Raw genomic sequence first — 19906 nt, 5'->3', positions numbered from 1 at the left:
ACGCAGAAGTGCAGTTATACTGCGATGTACTGAAGTTATACTGCACTCTAACTGCGATCTTTTTTCGTAAGGGAAAGTGGGCTACATGTCACAATTATTGAACTTGTTAAATATTATCCACTATTGCTAGCGACCCTCAGGATCAACCACACGGATGTAACAAAGGATAGATAAGGAAACTAATGATGTAATGGAATGATGCCAAATGTAAGCTACAAATTGAAAAAGTGACAGTTAAAGATTTGTTGTGATATTTGCGGGCAAAAATCATTGTTTTTGCTGCGGAAATCCTGACATTATTGTCAATTTATTGCGAAAATGCTCTGATGAGGGGAAAAAGATTGTTGACGTGTGGCTTGATTTGAACCATATTATGCAGTAAATGTGTGGTGATTGGTTGAAAATACGAGCCCTCTTTTTGCAATGGGTCAGTTTAATGCGATAATATTCTGATGCGTTTGTTTTATGCGGAAATAGTGCAGTGATTAGTCAAATTTGCAAGCCCTTGCATAATATGCAGGAATTGTTGATTTAGCAAAAAATTGTACGTTCGCAGAATCCTGGAGGGACTGATTACTGATGTTGGCTACCGATAGTGGATAATATTTAACACGATAAAAATAGTTTAAAAAGTCTGCGTTGAAATTAAAACATTCTAGAGTGCACAAAGGTTATCTGTCTCGACTGTCACTCTGCACGGATTCGGTTTGTCATCTCATTTGGCTTGCATCTCCAAGATTCATCCCTGAAAGTTATAAAGCCATACAATTTTTATTCTGCTTAACCGCACAGCATTTCATATACTTCACTGTGAAAAAAGGGCACTCATATGATGACATGATTCCCTTTTCTTCTATATGACTGGTTTCACGTTAGTCTCCAGCGATCATAAGGAAAAAATAAAACTAAATTATATTTGTTATTACAGTCCCATTCTCCAAACAGATTACTCATTGACCTAGCTCTTATCAATTACACATTACAGTGCATGGATAATGGTGTAATTTATATCGGAAATAGTAGATGTTTTTCCACTTGGAACCGACAGGTGCTCAACCTTACATCATGGTTTCCTCCAGAAGTTGAAATTGTTACATTTTTGGCTCTGCATGAAAGTTGAAAATACCTATTTTCTGGCCGTTGAAAAAAATAATTTTTTTTTCCTAACTTATGGATGTTGAAAATACTTATTTTCTGGGTGTTGGAAATATGTCTTTATGGACATCATTGTTTCTATGGCCAAATTTCAACCATACATGCATTCACTTACACTGAGCATACCTAATATTGAGTTGCACCCCTCAGAACAGCCTCAATTCTTCGGGGGATGGACTCTACAAGGTGTCGAAAGTGTTCCACATGGATGCTGGCCCCTGTTGACTCCAATGCTTCCAACAGTTGGCATGGGTGATGGACTATTCTTGATACACACGGAAAGTTGTTGAGCATGAAAAAACAGCAGCGTTGCAGTTCTTGACACAAACCAGTGCACCTGGCACCTACTACCATACCCAGTTCAAAGACACTTAAATATTTTGTCTTGCCCATTCACCATCTGAATGGCACACATATACAATCCAGGTCTCAATTGTCTCTAGGCTTAAAAATCCTTCTTTAACTGTCTCCTCCCCTTCATCTACACTGATATGAAGTGGATTTAACAAGTGACATCAGTAAGGCATAATAGCGTTCACCTGAATTCACCTGGTCAGTCTGTCATGGAAAGAGCAGGTGTTCTTAATGTTTTGTATACTCGGTGTATATCGACATGTCAATGAAGAAAGCATTATATCACATTCAATATTATGAATTTCAATTAAAATAAAAAAATGGAGCAAACTAAAGTTTGCAGTAAGGAATATTTTATTATTCAGACCTATAAAAAATAAAAATAAATAAAAAAACATTCTCAGTAATGGTTACAAAAAGTTTTTCTTGCTATGACTGATGTGTGGTTGTTTATCTTCCTTACTTGAATGCATTGACTGTAAGTCACAAGGGTAAGAGCATCTGCTGAATAAACAGAATGTAAATATAAAACAAACACTTACAAAGCATGCTGGTAACTATTCTAATGATCTCCAGCCCCAAACAAGTACAAATTTGGTCGGTCTGGAACAGACCAAATCTGAACGGTTCGTAGATGTCTGAACTGTATGAACTGCATAGTTCAGTACAGTAAAGCAGGGCTTCCCAAACTCGGTCCTAGGGCCCCACCTGGGTGCACGTTTTAGTTTTTTACCCTAGCACTACACAGCTGATCCAAATAACCAACTCATCGTCAAGCTTTGAGTATTTGAATCAGTTTTGTAGTTCTAGGGAAAAAACCAAAACGTGCACCCAGGTGGGGCCCTAGGACCGAGTTTGGGAAACACTGCAGTAGAGCACAATAGACCAGAGTAGAGTACAGTTAAGTTCAGAAGAGTAGAATACATTAAAGTAAACCAGGTTGCAATACGTAAGGCATAAACACCGACGTACCTTGGAAATGGACGACGCAGCGGGATGAGGCGGAGCCTTTTTCCAAAGTAATGTACAGAACGGAGGCGTTTATCCTGTTTATACCACAGTTGCCAAACAAAACACTACTAAAGCACGTCATAGCTCCACTTGCGTCATGACTGCAACAGTAGGGATCAGAGAAATTCATGTTTCATCACTCACCACGTTAGGTCAGCAGATGCTCCAAAAATAAGTCAATGCTAGGTAGCTAGCTAAGTTTTTCCTCATTGGACCTACATTTATAATGTATCCAATTTCGGTTTATGTGGTTGTTGATTTAGTTTTGTGTAACAAGTACGGTTATCATGTGTAGGCGAATACTGGGTCATGATTGCAAGGTGTACCGATATCTTTTTCAACTGTTCCAATATCCTTCCCAACTGTTCATTTATCTGGTTTTAATGTCCATGTCTAGAAGGGCATCTCTAGAAATCAGAAACGACTATTCAGCAAAGCTGTGTATAAAATACATTATTATGTATTATACAGCAGGTGGGTCTAATCCTGAATATTGATTGGTTAAAACCACATTCCAGCTGGCATCTATTCCACAAGTTACCACCGGCTAAATCTATGACATTAAAATGGCTATTAACTCTGTTCCATCTGACTGCGCAATCCACTGTCTCATTAGCCCAGCCAGGCAATTTATGAACTTGATCTCCACTATAAAAAGCATCTAGACATTATCTTACATTTCTTTTAGACTAACATGTACTTTTAAACAGAGGAGATTTGTATACATCTTGCTGTCTGTCTCTGACATTTACATTGTTTCAATATTCAAATTTGATCTCCAGCTGTCGCATAGTAATGAAGGTTTTCTCAGCCAGTCAAAATCATGAATAATTTTTATGGACAGATACAAAGAAATACCAATAATAAACAGGTCAAACAAAAGCTAGTTTGCGGTCTTCGCAGCGTCAGTTTGAAGTGATTGTGTTAGCTGTGTTGTTGGCTAGCTCATCTGAACAACAGTGTCCTGACGAGAGAGCACATTTTCTAAGCCAGGTGAAATTGCGCCTCATTAGCTCATTGTTATGGATGTATCCAAATAAATGTCACTAGAAAACGGCTTAAACAAATGCAAATACTTTGTTCTTATTCTGGCTGCACTGTTTGACGTGACTGTAAGTTAGCTAGCTAGCAAGCAAGGGATAAGAACGTTGCCAGCCAGTATGGCCATAGAACATTTAGAACGTAGGAACGTCCATAGATACAGAACAAAAAGACTTGGGTTGTGTCTCTGGCAACTGAACCGATAAAACAAACAACCAGCCAGCTTGGGTAGCAACCCTAGATTTGTGTGGGGACTATATCTTGTGGAAGGATGAAATAGGTTGAATAAATTAATGAAAATAACGTTTTTAATTAAAATGTTAAATCATTATTTGAATTTGTTGGTAACCTGTTGTATAAAAGTGATAATGCCTTCAAAGCCGGTGTTTGGAGGATATATTGACACGGTTTTCTGGCCCTCGACTTCATTTTGGGCCAAACAACATCCGTGCCAATATATCCTCCAAACACCGGCTTCTCCGGCATTATCACTTAACTATACTCTGCTGTACTGTACTGAACTATACTTTACTCGACTGTACTGTAATGTACTGTACTCTGCTGTTCTAAACTGTACAGTGCTGTCAAAACTTGTGAAACATAGATGTGTATGATTCGTTAAAATCTGAAACAAACATAGAAGTCTATGTTTGGGCCAAATCCAAGGCTGGTCGGGCCATAAACAATCTGAACCAATTATAGACGTTGAACTCAAGGCCGGTCTGGACCGCACCAAAAAAAAGATTGAAAAAATACATCCGGTCTGGACAGGACAAAAAAAAAACGTCCAAAAGACATCTGCGTCGGTCCGTGCATACTGGGTTATTACACTCGTGGGGTGGATGATTGTGCTTTGGCATCCTGCGAGCGCTGACGCTCACTCTGGGTACTGACGTATGTGAGCAATAAAATGAAACGTATTGCTCGTCACATTTGACCAACCTTTAATTTGAAACTCACCTGAGAGCTTCAAATCAAGCGCAAGAATTGTTCTGCCCGAAATCTGGAGCAATTGTTCAATTTGTGTAGTGGCACTGAACTGGGAGGTTGCCTTCCATATCTGTGCATCATTCATATCTTTCGCAAAGTTTGCTGCGCTCTTGTGATCCTGACTTCTCTGGAAACTATGGGGACTCTACGCGATCTCCAATACGCACTACAGGAGAAGATTGAGGAGTTGCGACAACGAGACGCGCTTATTGACGAACTGGAGCTGGAATTAGATCAAAAGGACGAATTGATACAAAAGCTTCAAAATGAACTGGATAAATACCGATCCGTTATCAAACCGGCGACGCAACAAGTCCACAAGGCAAGCGTACTACAGGAGCAGCACAGGACCAAGAGACAGGCGATATCAGGAGAGCCCACCGCCTTTGACATTCATGAACTCAGTCATGTCACTCTTCCATTCTACCCCAAGAGCCCACAGTAGGTGTCATATGACCATCTTTGTTCATTGTCTCTTGTGTGCTTACGCCTGTGCGTCTGTTTTTATATCACCATATCCCTGTTAGAGTATGAGTCAAATGGTACCAAAAGTGAATCCCATGAAAGCAACATTGATGTCTAGTAAGCTAATTGAATGTCAACACGATGGCTTTAGATTTGCCTGTGTTTGCATTTGCAATGAGGTACGTGTGTGTGTGCGTGCATGTGTCTTAATGGCAATATGATATCAGCCAGCCACTATATATTTGCATAATGGATGCTAGTTGTGCAGTGACAGTATGGTTTGTGCATACACCTGGTTGAGTATATATGATAAAACTAGCCTTCCCTCAAGCCTCAACATAAACATTTGTTTTACTTGAGTTTGACACCGTTATGGAGACTCAGTAAACCCAAATCATGCACACCCATTCAACATTTTACATGTTACAGTAATAGTCAGCCTCTGACAGCATACGCCTGACATTTCTAATTTACTTGTTGCTCAAACCCACATTAATCGAGAAGTGTTTAGAGACACAAACTATTCTTATTTACAATAAAAGTCACTCCAAAATGACAGACTACATTATTTATGATTCATTTTTATTGGGAACAAAATGATCTGAAACAACTAAAATAAACTGCAAATGCATCCAACAAGTTTGTGGAGTCACAAACTTGATGTAGTCATTACTTGCTAGGACTATGGTACCAAATACTAAACTTTCTACTTTAATAATAAAGAGGAGTGGCAGGCCCGGTGCACAACTGAGCAAGAGGACAAGAATCTGGAAACAGAAACAGACGCCTCACAAGTCCTCAACTGGCAGCTTCATGAAATAGTACCCGCAAAACACCAGTCTCAACGTCAATAGTGAAGAAGCGACTCCGGGATGCTGGCCTTCTAGGCAGAGTTGCAAAGAAAAAGCCATATCTAAGACTGGACAATAAAAACAAAAGATTAAGATGGGCAAAAGAACAAAGACACTAGACCGACGAACTCTGCTGGCCTAGAAGGCCAGCATCCCGGGGTCGCCTCTTCCCTGTTGATGTTGAGACTGTTTAACCGGTACTATTTAATGAAGCTGCCAGTTGAGGACTTGTGAGGCGTCTGTTTCTGAAACTAGACACTCTAATGTACTTGTTCTCTTGCTCAGTTGTGCACCGTGGCCTCCCACTCCTCTTTCTATTCTGCTTAGAGCCAGTTTGCGCTGTTCTCTAAAGGGAGTAGTACACAGCGTTGTACCAGATCTTCAGTTTCTTGGCAATTTCTCGCAATTTCAAGCCTGTAATTGAACCCACAAATGCTGATGCTCCAGATACTCAACGTGTCTAAAGAAGGACAGTTGTATTGCTTCTTTAATCAGGACAACAGTTTTCAGCTGTGCTAACATGATTCCAAAAGGGTTTTCTAATGATCAATTAGCCTTTTTAAAATGATAAATTTGGATTAGCTAACACAACGTGCCATTGGAACACAGGAGTGATGGTTGCTGATCATGGGCCTCTGTACGCCTATGTAGATATTCCATTAAAAATCAGCCGTTTCCAGCTACAATAGTCATTTACAACATTAACCATGTCTACGCTGTACTTCTGATCAATTTTATGTTATTTTAACAGACAAAAAATGTGCTTTTCTTTCAAAAACAAGGACATTTCTAAGTGACCCCAAACTTTTGAACGGTAGTGTGTGTGTGTCTTTCTTTCTTTCTTTTTTAAAATGTATTATTCTTTATTTATTCAGGGTCAACCCATTGAGACCAGGGTTTCATTCTCAAGGGTGCCCTGATCACAGTAATACAACAATCAAATACAATGTGAAACCAAACAGCAATCAATGCAATGTAAAGTTTTTTTTTTAATTCAGCACAACATTAAAGAAAAAGAGTTACATTCCTCAGCTACTAGGTCCTCAATCAACACTTTAAATTCCCCGAGCGGCATCAGAACATCCAATTGCAATAAATTTTGGACAGATAACAGTTTCAGTGTAAGAGATACAATATCTGCATAAAACGAAATATTAGGTTAGGAATTTGAGTATTGTAAAAAATACAAATGTTTATGTTAATCCCTTCAGAGTACGGAACATAACTTTCTATTACAGCACTTTGTTTGTCAAAGCTCAGTTAAAGGAGAAAGATTTCTTATGTAGTCAGCCATTTGTCTCCCAGCTGGCTTTGCATTTTGATACAATCTAAGGCCTATGTAATCCACTGTCAAGATAGACTGTTTGTTTCAGCAAAACGAATAGGTTCTCTCCCTCTCGCCAATATTGTATGTGTGTGTGGGTGGTAGGGGGGGTATTCCCAAGGAATGGATTTTTGTGAGGATGTTCATATCTATGAAACAATGTTGTGTTATTTTACCGAATGGTTGCCTGCCTCATGTTTGACTTCTAAAAGCTTGATCTCACTAGTGGATCTACGGTCATACTTCTTCCATCACCACTTTTATCCCGTGTTTCATCACAGCAGCAATACTATAATAATTGTTAGGAACTCCATGTGTGCACTGATGTAATTGAAATAATGTCACATCTCATGCATGCCTTGGAAACTATATTTCTGAAACTGAGCCTTTCTCAGGCTTCTGTTTTGGTCTTGAAATGGCATTCTTGGGAGCAGTAAATATCCATATGATACTTCCTTGTTTGTGTTTTATAAGCCAGTTACAGAAGTCCTGCTTGTCTCAAAGAGAAATAGTTTTTTCAGTACATCTCATAATTATAGACTTCATCCATGTATCTGGTTGGTTGTGGTGGCCCAATTTCCCTCAACCCCAATACTTGCCATTAGAACAAGCTACTTCTGAGCAATTCCACGGTCATGGAATTACGCTAAGACTAATACTTTTCACTTTAAAATGTATGCCAAACAAACCATACAAATCTATGTACATGGACTACTTTTAACGATTTACACAGAACATTTGACCCAAAACAATTTTACTGGAAGAAATGTGCAGATGAAAAGTTTGGTAGCAGAATTAAGGTAAAATCTCCCTCAGTTTTTTATGCGACCACATTTTCCAAAAACTCTTGTTAAATATCTGCTCCGAATTAAGATTCAAAGATGTCTGCACTGCAGAAAGGATCAAATCAAATGTTATTGGTCACATACACATGGTTAGAATATTTTATTGCGAGTGTAGCGAAATGCTTGTAGTGAAGCGAAATGCTTGTGAAAAATTTCTAGAAGGACTAGAAGCGAGGCAGCCCTCTCTGTCGGCGCCATCTTGTTCTCATAGGGGGTGTCAGTTATGACATGACAACTTTAGTTAAAAAAAATCTAATTTGGTTATTTAACTACAGTAAGTTAAGTGGATTTACATCCGGTAACAATATTATGGTAACAGAATTACATCATGGGTCCCTACACAGAAATGAATAATTATAGATATGAATGTCATTCTCTTAAATTTTATTTGTCACATGCGCCAATTACAACAGTTGTAGACTTTACCGTGAAATGCTCACTTATGAGCCCTTCCCAACAATGCATGTATCCATGCTTTCCACCTGGCTACCCCTACCCCGGTCAACAGTACTGCACCCCCCACAGCTACTCGCCCAAGCCTTCCCCATTTCTCCTACTCCCAAATCCAGTCAGCTGATGTTCTGAAAGAGCTGCAAAATCTGGACCCCTACAAATCAGCCGGGCTAGATAATCTGGACCCTTTCTTTCTAAAATTATCTACTGAAATTGTTGCCACCCCTATTACTAGCCTGTTCAATCTCTCTTTCGTGTCGTCAACAACTACTGTGATTATTATTATTTGACCATGCTGGTCATTTATGAACATTTGAACATCTTGGCCATGTTCTGTAATAATCTCCACCCGGCACAGCCAGAAGAGGACTGGCCACCCCTCATAGCCTGGTTCCTCTCCTAGGTTTCTTCCTAGGTTTTGGCCTTTCTAGGGAGTTTTTCCTAGCCACCGTGCTGCTACACCTGCATTGCTTGCTGTTTGGGGTTTTAGGCTGGGTTTCTGTACAGCACTTTAAGATATCAGCTGATGTACGAAGGGCTATATAAATACATTTGATTTGGTCTGAGATTCCCAAAGATTGGAAAGCAGCTGCGGTCATCCCCCTCTTCAAAGGGGGGGACACTCTTGACCCAAACTGCTACAGACCTATATCTATCCTACCCTGCCTTTCTAAGGTCTTCGAAAGCCAAGTCAACAAACAGATTACTGACCATTTCGAATCCCACCATACCTTCTCCGCTATGCAATCTGGTTTCAGAGCTGGTCATGGGTGCACCTCAGCCACGCTCAAGTTCCTAAACGACATCTTAACCGCCATCGATAAGAAACAATACTGTGCAGCCGTATTCATTGACCTGGCCAAGGCTTTCGACTCTGTCAATCACCACATCCTCATCGGCAGATTCGACAGCCTTGGTTTCTCAAATGATTGCCTCGCCTGGTTCACCAACTACTTTTCTGATAGAGTTCAGTGTGTCAAATCGGAGGGTCTGTTGTCTGGGCCTCTGGCAGTCTCTATGGGGGTGCCACAGGGTTCAATTCTTGGACCGACTCTCTTCTCTGTATACATCAATGATGTCGCTCTTGCTGCTGGTGAGTCTCTGATCAACCTCTATGCAGACGACACCATTCTGTATACTTCTGGCCCTTCTTTGGACACTGTGTTAACAACCCTCCAGGCGAGCTTCAATGCCATACAACTCTCCTTCCGTGGCCTCCAATTGCTCTTAAATACGAGTAAAACAAAATGCATGCCGATCAACCGATCGCTGCCTGCACCTGCCCGCCTGTCCAACATCACTATTCTGGACGGCTCTGACTTAGAATATGTGGACAACTACAAATGCCTAGGTGTCTGGTTAGATTGTAAACTCTCCTTCCAGACTCACATCAAAGATCTCCAATCCAAAGTTAAATCTAGAATTGGCTTCCTATTCCGCAACAAAGCATCCTTCACTCATGCTGCCAAACATACCCTTGTAAAACTGACCATCCTACCAATCCTCGACTTCGGTGATGTCATTTACAAAATAGCCTCCAATACCCTACTCAATAAATTGGATGCAGTCTATCACTGTGCCATCCGTTTTGTCACCAAAGCCCCATATACTACCCACCACTGCGACCTGTACGATCTCGTTGGCTGGCCCTCGCTTCATACTCGTCGCCAAACCCACTGGCTCCAGGTCATCTACAAGACCCTGCTAGGTAAAGTCCCCCCTTATCTCAGCTCGCTGGTCACCATAGCAGCACCCACCTGTAGCACGCACTCCAGCAGGTATGTCTCTCTGGTCACCCCCAAAACCAATTCTTCCTTTGGCCGCCTCTCCTTCCAGTTCTCTGCTGCCTATGACTGGAACGAACTACAAAAATCTCTGAAACTGTAAACACTTATCTCCCTCACTAGCTTTAAGCACCAGCTGTCAGAGCAGCTCACAGATTACTGCACCTGTACATAGCCCATCTATAATTTAGCCCAAACTACCACCTCTTTCCCTACTGTATTTAGTTATTTAATTTGCTCCTTTGCACCCCATTATTTCTATCTCTACTTTGCACATTCTTCCACTGCAAATCAACCATTCCAGTGTTTTACTTGCTATATTGCATTTACTTTGCCACCATGGCCTTTTTTTTGTCTTCACCTCCCTTCTCACCTCACTTGCTCACATTGTATATAGACTTATTTTTCTACTGTGTTATTGACTGTATGTTTGTTTTACTCCATGTGTAACTCTGTGTTGTTGTATGTGTCGAACTGCTTTGCTTTATCTTGGCCAGGTCGCAATTGTAAATGAGAACTTGTTCTCAACTTGCCTACCTGGTTAAATAAAGGTGAAATAAAATAAATAAATAAAATCCTGAATAGTTTAGACAAAGGTAGAAATATGCAATATCATCCTTTGCATATGGGTATTATTCTACACACTGGCTATTATTCTAATGATCTCCTCCCCAAACAAGACCACATTTGGTCAGTCCGGACCAAATCTGAACCAATCATAGACGTCTGTTTCACAAGTTTGGACATCACAGTAGAGCACAGTATAGTTCAGTACAGTACAGAAGAGTAAAGTATAGTACAGTACAATACGTTGTACTGTACTCTATACTGGACTCTACTGTACTCTACTGCAGTGGTTCCCAACCTTTTTAGGTTAATGTACTACCAAGTACATTTTCCTCTGCCCAGAATACCCCAGGAGTACCCCCTCATGTGCATTTTACCAGTAAGTCTATGGTCTCTTCTCAGTACCCCCTGTGGATAGGCCAAGTACCCCCGGTTGGGAAACTCTGCGCTACTGTACTCTACTGTGCTTCACTGCACTGTACTGTGCTGTCCAAACTTGAGAAACAGATGTCTATGATTGTTTCAGATTTGGTCCGTTCACCAATCATGGACGTTTATGTTTGGGCCAAATCAATGCCCCCAAAAATCTAAGTCGATAGACGTTAAGGCCGGTCTGAACCAGCCCAGAAAACGACGTCTGTGGACGTTGAAATCAAGGCCATGGTGGACTGACCAAATTTCAACATCTATGGACGTTCGACATCCAATGTTGTTCGGTGGGTGCGGATGCTGGTTACAGTAAATGGAAAGAGAATGGGCTCTTCGGTAGGTGTCAGTAAGAGCCGGGAGAGGTATCACCGGAGAGAGAGAGAGAAGAGAAAGGCAGAGAGCGAGAGAGAGAGGGGTTGTCCAGACTAGTGTCGTCACGATACCAGAATTTTTACTTCGATACCAGGTTTAGTATTACTGTCAAGGTTGTGCGCTACTGGTACGAAGTCAGGTGCAGGAGAGCAGTGAGTTGTGATCAGGCGCACTTATTTGTCAAAAGCACGAAAGAAAGACACAACTGCATCCAAAATCCTCCAGCCACAGGTAAAAGCCAATAAGCGCAAAAACACTCACAAATATACAACGGGTCAAAATACGATACCCGGGGGAAAAACCAGTCTGGCGCATCACACTAAACACGTAACAAAACAATTTCACACAAAGACATGGGGGGGGAACAGAGGAATAAATACATGTAGTGGGATTAGGGAATGCAAATCAGGTGTGCAGGGAACAAGACAAAACAAATGGAACAATGAGAAAATGGAGCGGCGATGGCTAGAAAGCCGGTGACGTCAACCGCCGAACGAACAAGGAGAGGAGCCGACTTCGGTGGAAGTCGTGACAATTACGTAACTCGATACCTTCATGATACCCAATACCAAATCGATGCCAAAACGATACCATGGGAGAAAAGGATACTGTGCCTATTGGCATTTTGTCTGGTGGTAATGGGGCTACCTTGACAAACATGTCAGAGTGGTCATACCTTCCTGTGTGGTGTCCTGTATGTAAAAAGAGTTCCCTGATCCTGGTGCAAAATTCACAGATGTTCTCCCTCCCTATATTGACTAATACCATTCAATTCAATAATTGACAACACAAGTAAAAGTTGTGTCTAGTAAAATGTTTATGCTGAGTGCCAGGGCTCTCCATTCAGAGACATCCGTATCAAGCAATTCTGTCAGTCTGGCCTTCATCACATCATCTTGCAAGTCTCCATGTGCCAGCTCCATAGATGCATCTGTGAACACATACACATACACACACAGTCACTGTTCTATTACCAATGGCAGGTAGGATAGGTGATATCTGACACACAAACAGCTACTATGTTGAAGTTTGAACAAGTCAGACTGAACCTACCTAATTCTATTCTCCCCGTCGACGACTGTTGGTGAGCAGGCAAGAGGTGAGGTCTTTGTCAGAGCCCCATTTATGGCATGGCATTGTAGATCAGCTCCTGGCCCCTCATCAAAGATACTGGTCTGTCACACACACACACTAATGCACAAGCACTGGTGCGTTATCCATTCATGGTGCTTATGATTAGCATGGTGGAACCAATCTGATCGCTGCGTTCACCTTTTTATTTCCCTTCAGATATCATGATATGTGAAGTGAAATAGAATGTCGATCAGGCTGGTTCCACATGTCCTGGACTTTAAATGCATCTAATAAGTAGAGAATAAGCAACAAATAATGTCAGTTTACATAAATTATGTTTCACAATTGGATTATGAAATGTATCAAAGTAATGAAGTAGGTTACCTTCTGTATTTGTACATATAATGAGACTGTGACAGGTGAAGGTTGCTGGCCGGATACTTGCCAACATATGGCTGACTGTTCCATTCATAGTAATACTCACAGCGAAGGCATGTCTGCATGATGCTGATGAGTGCCCCCTTGCTGGTCTTCTCTATGCTGCATGTTTGGCTGCAAACTGGACATCTTGAACAACTGCAGCAGGGTTATCTTATGAGGTGGTGTTGACTGGAAGGGCCTGTAGTAGGGGGGTGTACAGTGTAATAGACCGCAAAGTGGTAAATCACATTTTGTTTTAAAGAAAGGACAAAGATTTTTGCTACTGCACTTCACAACCAAAATTACTCTTTGTTGTATCTGCATGGCTGGGGAATTAGCCTACTATTTATCAAGCCTGGTGTTTTTAATACAACTTTTCACATAACACATTGCTGAACATGTTATGATACCCACCTTTGCTCCTTGTGGTAGGTCCTGGCGTCCGTTCAAGACCAGGGGATCAGTCTGGCACCCAACTGTGCACTTTGTCTAACAGAAAAACAGGGTCAAGGATTGTCATCATCCCTCAATTATAAACATAGCTTTAGAGAGAGCGTAATCTTGTTTGGAAGCTAAATTCTGTTCTTTACAGATGTTGACTGACTGGCTCTAGATTAGATTAGATTCAGGCCGGTGACGAAGTTACACTATGCAACCATTTGCGACATGTTTTGCTAAGGCCCTGGGTTGGTTTGAGTTTGTTGCCACTACTTAGTACACTGTTGTAGTCAGACATCAGTTAGCTCGTACCACGATATCTGCATCCAATATATATTTGTGCCCTAGACATGGGTTGCATCTCGGAGGCTAATGTGACTGTTTCATCTAAATTGCACGAACTTAGTGGCATGGAAATACGATGACATTGCTAAAGTAGGCAAATAATTAGAAGGAAACAACTTTACCATATTATGATGTCGTCAAATTTACTTAAGCGAGATGGTAATGTTGCCATTACTGTTACTAACAAAGTTCTAAAATATAGCTAGCAATGCTAATGTTAGCTAGCTAAAATATGGTGGTCCCCTCTCTTAGTTAGCTGGCTAAAGTTAAACTGCATTTAAAGTCAAGCAAGCCAAATCTGAGTTGTATTAAGGTAGGCTAACATTAGCCAGCTGGCTAGGTAGCTAGCTAGCTAACGTCAGCTATGCTAGCGACGATAATGATGATCAAAATATACATAACCAGATACATAACTAGCATTCTATGGTCTAGCTACCGGTATACTCACAACCACTGGGGACCAATGAACTCCAACCACTTATTCTGCATGATAGGGTCATTTGGCAGGGCATGCAAACCATAGTTGTTGGTTGTACATTGTGTTGGAAGCATGCATTGCATGGTCAATCGGTATATGGCTTTTCAGTCTCAAATAGCCATGATCCTTTGAACGCGTTGGTTGGGGGCGATGAAACAATGGAGTAGTGATGGGTCGTTTGCGAACGAGTTGTAGGTGAACGTTGGGAGCCGGCTCGCATATCAGAAGAGCCAAATCTATTTATAAAAAATTAAGATATGAATTATCAAAAGATTTAAATGAATAGAATTAACTATTTCAAAGAACTAAAAAATAAATAAAATAATATAGGCCTAAATGCTCAAGCACACACACATTCTTTCTGACTGTCTGCTCAGACTAACAGCCTCACCTGTTGTTCCTGTCAATCAGACACCCAGTGTCAACCAATGAACCAAAGATGCGTGAGGGAGGGCCGAGCCAACTAACACAGTCACACCAGAGAGAAGCAAATATAACCACAGGACATGTGACAGAGTTGATGGAAACCCTATGTTCATTAATGGACAGAAAGTTCCACCGAATGGAATATAATCACGTGCTATCAGAAACCGCTGCACTTGACCCCAGGTTTAAGAAGTTAGCCTTCAGTGATGCCAGAGCGGCTCTTTAAAGAATAACCTCAGCAGCAGGGAGGGACAGCAGTCAGCTGGCTCAGGCACCAAGGCAACAGGAAGAAGAGGGATCAGATGGAGCAGAAGCACCAGCAGTAGTGCCACAAACATCTGCTGTTTGGATGCTGTTTGACGAGAGAGCAACTGGGGATGCAGCACGAAGGAATCCCTCAGCAGATGCCATAATGGAGGTCCGATCCTATTTGGAGGAGCCCCTGCAAAGATCTGCAGATCCTCTGAGCTGGTGGAAGAACAAGGCCTCGGTCTACCCACGGCTTACTAAAGTCATGATCGAGAGACTCTGCATAGTGGCCACATCCGTTCCTTCTGAGAGGGTCTTCTCGAAAACGGGACAAATAATTACTGAGAGAAGAAACTGCATCAGTCCCTCAAGTGAGGCAGCTTGCGTTTCTGAATGCAAATCTCTCATAAAAGCAAAATATGGTCAGCATTGCTGTGTGCTGCTGGTTATAACATGGCAATAAAGAAGAGAGAAAAGAGGGACCCGTTTAATGTTTTAAACGGGATGCTGCAGTTTTGCACATTGTGATTTATTTTTCTTTGATATGGTGCAATATTCTATTATGCTGTTCAGATGGTATTTGTTTTGAATGGTTAGATTTATATGCACTTTGTTTATATACATTAAAAAGTTATACTTTAAATGCAGATGTTTAATAGCACTCATTTTCATAACAAACCAATGCATTTTTAAATACATTGTGGTTAAGGTAGGGTATGATTTCTTTTAATAATTTAATTAGAATTGTTTAAACACCAATCATAGTCAAACTATCGCAAACTGTTTGACTTGAAAAAATACAAAACATATATTTTTTTTAAAGAGCCGTTTGGGAGCTAAAAGAGCCGGAATGCCCATCACTACAATGGAGCCCCATTCAATGAAGGGAACCGAAGTGGGCGGAGGGGTGATCTTGGTCTTGGCAAAAGGGGGCATGATTTGTTGACATAATTGTAATCCAAACCCAACCTTCATTTACTTGTGACGTACTCAGGTTCAAAACTCTGTTTTAGACGAGACTGACTTTATGACCAAAATGATCCTATTTAGACTTTTTGCAGTCCATTTTGACACCAGAATAAATGTTTCTGACTCATTAATGCCACACAAGCCTTTTCAAAGGGATGAGTTGGTTTTTAGGGCAGTCACTTTTTAATGAATCAATTCAACAATCCTACAATCAATTTGACTTTGGTAATAACAATCTAACTCCATAACAACATAGATTTACCATTCAAATAAATGATTAACATTATCGCTAAACAGGGTGAATCAAGATGTAGCCTAGGCCTATTCACAATACAGATGGATGCATATTCAATAGGAGTGTGTGCATGCATTGAGTTATTGAGCTTGTTTTGGCTGATTTCACCTGGCTACAGATGACAGACAAATCCCTTCCATTTGGGACTTATTTTATTTTATGGATCAACAACATTTGCATAGAAGTGGCTTATTTTATAAAGGTGCGTGCTTTAACCAGTAATGACGTTATTCACAAGGCAAGAGGGGGGCAGCCCATTGAACCCCTATTCACACACACAGTCAGTTCCCAGAGGTAATAGATCATCTTTGTGAGAGGCGTAATAGAAAGACCGTTTTGGTGGCAATCAGCTTTGAAATCAGCATATTTTGCGCTATGGTTTGCATGTTATCACAAACATATTACTAGACTCGTGAATTGATGTTAGCTTCAGCTGTAAACTTAAGCTAGCGCTCTAACTCGGGCGGCAGGTAGCCTAAGTGGTTAGAGCGTTGGGCCAGTAACCGAAAGGTTGCTAGATCAAATCCCTAAACTGACATGGTAAAAATCTGTCGTTCTGCTCCTGAACAAGGCAGTTAACCCATTGTTCCTAGGCCATCATTATAAATAAGAATTTGTTCTTAACCAACTTGCTTAGTTAAACAAAGGTTAAATATATATAGATATTTTTAAACTAGCAAAGAAAGGTAGCCTAACAAAGCTGGAAGCTACCAGTATCTTCTTGCATTGTAAAGTTCTTTTTAATCATTCATGGACAGTGTTTTGTAAACAGTAATTAACAGTAAAAAAAAAATCTACATGCCGTGTCGCATTATTCAAGTGTGTTAACTTCTGTGCAGCATGATGCAGCCCAGACTCCCAGTGCAGGCTAAGTGGAGCAGGCACAGTGCACTCGCGCTGTAAGGGGGACATCGGCTGCACTGATAGACAGACTTGATATGTAAGACACATTTTACGGAAGTACCGAAAGAAACAAAAAATGTTTTGTGTTCTAGTATCGAAAAAGTACAGAAGTTTGGTGTACCGTGCAACACTAGTGTAGACTGCTTTCACGCTCACTTTGACCACCAGACAACAGAAAGAGAAAGAAAACAGTTATGAGCTGAACATAACAGTATGCCAGTAGTAGACAGTAGCAGGTAACCCAACTGGGGTTTGTTGCTGCTATGTTTTCCCATTGTAGCCAATTCAATTGCAGTAATTCCTTTTACCAATTTTATTTATATATTTTTTGTATTTCTGTTACCGATTTGGTAACAGAATTACAAGTTTTTATCACTTATTAATAATGAATAAACTAAATTGGTTGGTCTACCTTTTCTTGTTACTTCTGTGAACTTTCATTATCCTCCCTCATGGAGGGATTAGAAAAATATCTTACAGAAGCTTACAGAACTTCTCCAAAATGAAATATAAGTGTTGATATTAGTTGGCGGGCATCTTTACTTCAACATGATTATGTTTTGATGTATTTCTAAATACCTTTTAAGACTGTTTACGGGAAATGTTTTCTAAGACCCCTTTTCCATCTGTTTAACCAGAAATCAAAGCTGTAATTTATGCCTAATTTCTAAGATGTAAAATGGTTCAAATCTTTCCCCAAAATATAGGCTCTTAGCTTTCCTTTGACACCCAGTTTGATTTGCTCTTATGAACTTCACATGTTGGTGGTCATGCGTCCTTTTACATGGAAATGTCCTGCTTCAGTCTGGAGAAACATATGCTATCCATTATGGAAGCACTTTTCTGTCTGAGCTCCTAATTGAAACTAAGGTTGGACGGTATGGTACAGGGGGGCATTGGGAACAAGAGTTTGATTCCTGCACCCGTCGTCCGAAGGCCCTATAAAGTCTGTAGTAATGCTGTCTATCCATCTGGCCGTGCTCTAAAGGTTCATATTTTATCCTTTTATGGGAACCGCTATGTTTATCTCTGGGCTCTGACAGGGACACGTTTTCTGAAGCAAAGGAAATGAAAAGCGAAACGAAGACGTACAAACGCAACAGGTCAAACTGGAATCTATTGACTTTCAGTTAAAATATTACATGTGACACCAGTTACCATAGTCTTGTAATTTTATGTTTTAATTTAACTAGGCAAGGCAGTTAAGAACAAATTCTTATTTACAATGATGGCCTACCCCGGCCAAACCCGGACGACACTGGGCCAATTGTGCTCCGCCCTATGCGACTCCCAATCACGAGTGTGTAGTGACACGAGACTGTAGTGACACCTCTTGCACTGAGATGCAGTGCCTTAGACCACTGGATCACTCCGGAGCCCTGTAATGTCCATCCAAGTTTGTCTAAGTTATGTTATTTAAAAGACTCCAACCAAAGCCCCTTTTTGTCTCCATCTGGCCATATATCGCATCAGTATTCCCCTGAAAAGCATGCCAGGGCACCCTATTAATGCAGAATATCAAAGGCTCTGATTTAACTTGAAGCAGCCTTATGAGCAGTGGTATTTCTGTCCCTTCTCCCCAAACCCTCTTCAAAAGGACAGGCTGGCCGGCCACCAAGGGGGGTCGGTCCTCTGACACTAGCGACCACCTGGAGTTCAATACCTCCAAAGGAACGAATGGTTTCGCTCTCTTCTTTTTGTCCTTTTTCCCAGAATAATTTTTGACTTTTTGGAGATGAGTCATTGTAGTTGAAAGAAGTATACTACAGGGATTTGCTGGGTCTATATTTGGTTTCTTAAAGAAACATTTGACTTTTCTATCTGCTGATTGGTTCATTTAAAGAACGTTGTAATAGAGACTTAGAATTTTGACATTCCTCTGATGATTTGAGGATGGATATACAGTGGGGTCCAGAATTATTGGATCCCTTGATAAAGATAAACAAAAAAGACTATAAAAGAAATAATACAATTGCTGAGCTTATATTTATATTGTATGCAACATTATTTTATACTAATATAGATTTTGTTAAACGAGTAATAAAAGATTATCTCAACAAGATGGGGGTAAAAATGATTATCTCCTGTTTTCAATAATCCGTCACTCTCTCCTTGCGAGGATAACGACAATGAGCCTTTTTCTAAAATGTTTTATGATATTGGAAAACACATTGGAAGGCTCTTAGACCATTCCTACATACAGAATCTTTCCAGATCCTTGATATCCTTTGTCTGCGCTTATGGACTGCCCTCTTCAATTCAAACCACAGCTTTTCAATGGGGTTCAAGTCCGGAGACTGAGATGGCCGTTGCAAAATGTTGATTTTGCTGTCAATTAACCATTTATTTCCTGGCAAAGGCAACCAGGTTTCTGTCTAAAATATCCTTGTACTTGCTTCATGATGCCATTGACCACTGGCATACCCCATGTGCGGGGGCTTTTGGGGGCTTTTGTGGGCCCCCTCGAGGTCGGGCCCCTTCTCCCCAGATAGCATATGAACACATCACCGAATGCATCCCCCGGGGCAAAATGAGTTCAACACCCTGTCATAAGCCATGGTGAAAATGTTCAGAATTACCAGAAATTAGCTTTCAAAAATGGCATGAGAATAACTATATAACTGCACATGTTTCTCTCTGCCCCATGGCAGTATGTGTAGAATTGCAG

The 19906-nt window shown here is 40.8% G+C and overlaps 1 protein-coding gene across 4 annotated transcripts in view; it reads left to right on the top strand.

Annotated features, from left to right (window-relative positions):
* Positions 1 to 19906, top strand: part of LOC139580888 (cGMP-dependent protein kinase 1) — a 161185-nt gene that overhangs the window by 12362 nt on the left and 128917 nt on the right. For 2 of the 4 annotated variants that reach the window (XM_071410012.1, XM_071410011.1), the window contains exon 1: positions 4394 to 4992. The exons of the other annotated variants lie outside the window; for them this stretch is intronic. In XM_071410012.1, the coding sequence (XP_071266113.1) occupies positions 4688 to 4992 (305 nt within the window). In that variant the 5' untranslated portion in view covers positions 4394 to 4687. Of the gene's footprint in view, positions 1 to 4393; positions 4993 to 19906 lie in introns of those variants that run through there. 4 annotated transcript variants of the gene reach the window in all.

This window comes from Salvelinus alpinus, chromosome 7 (assembly GCF_045679555.1).
Source record: "Salvelinus alpinus chromosome 7, SLU_Salpinus.1, whole genome shotgun sequence".
NCBI lineage: Eukaryota > Metazoa > Chordata > Actinopteri > Salmoniformes > Salmonidae > Salvelinus > Salvelinus alpinus.
This window is presented reverse-complemented; position numbering and strand designations above follow the sequence as displayed.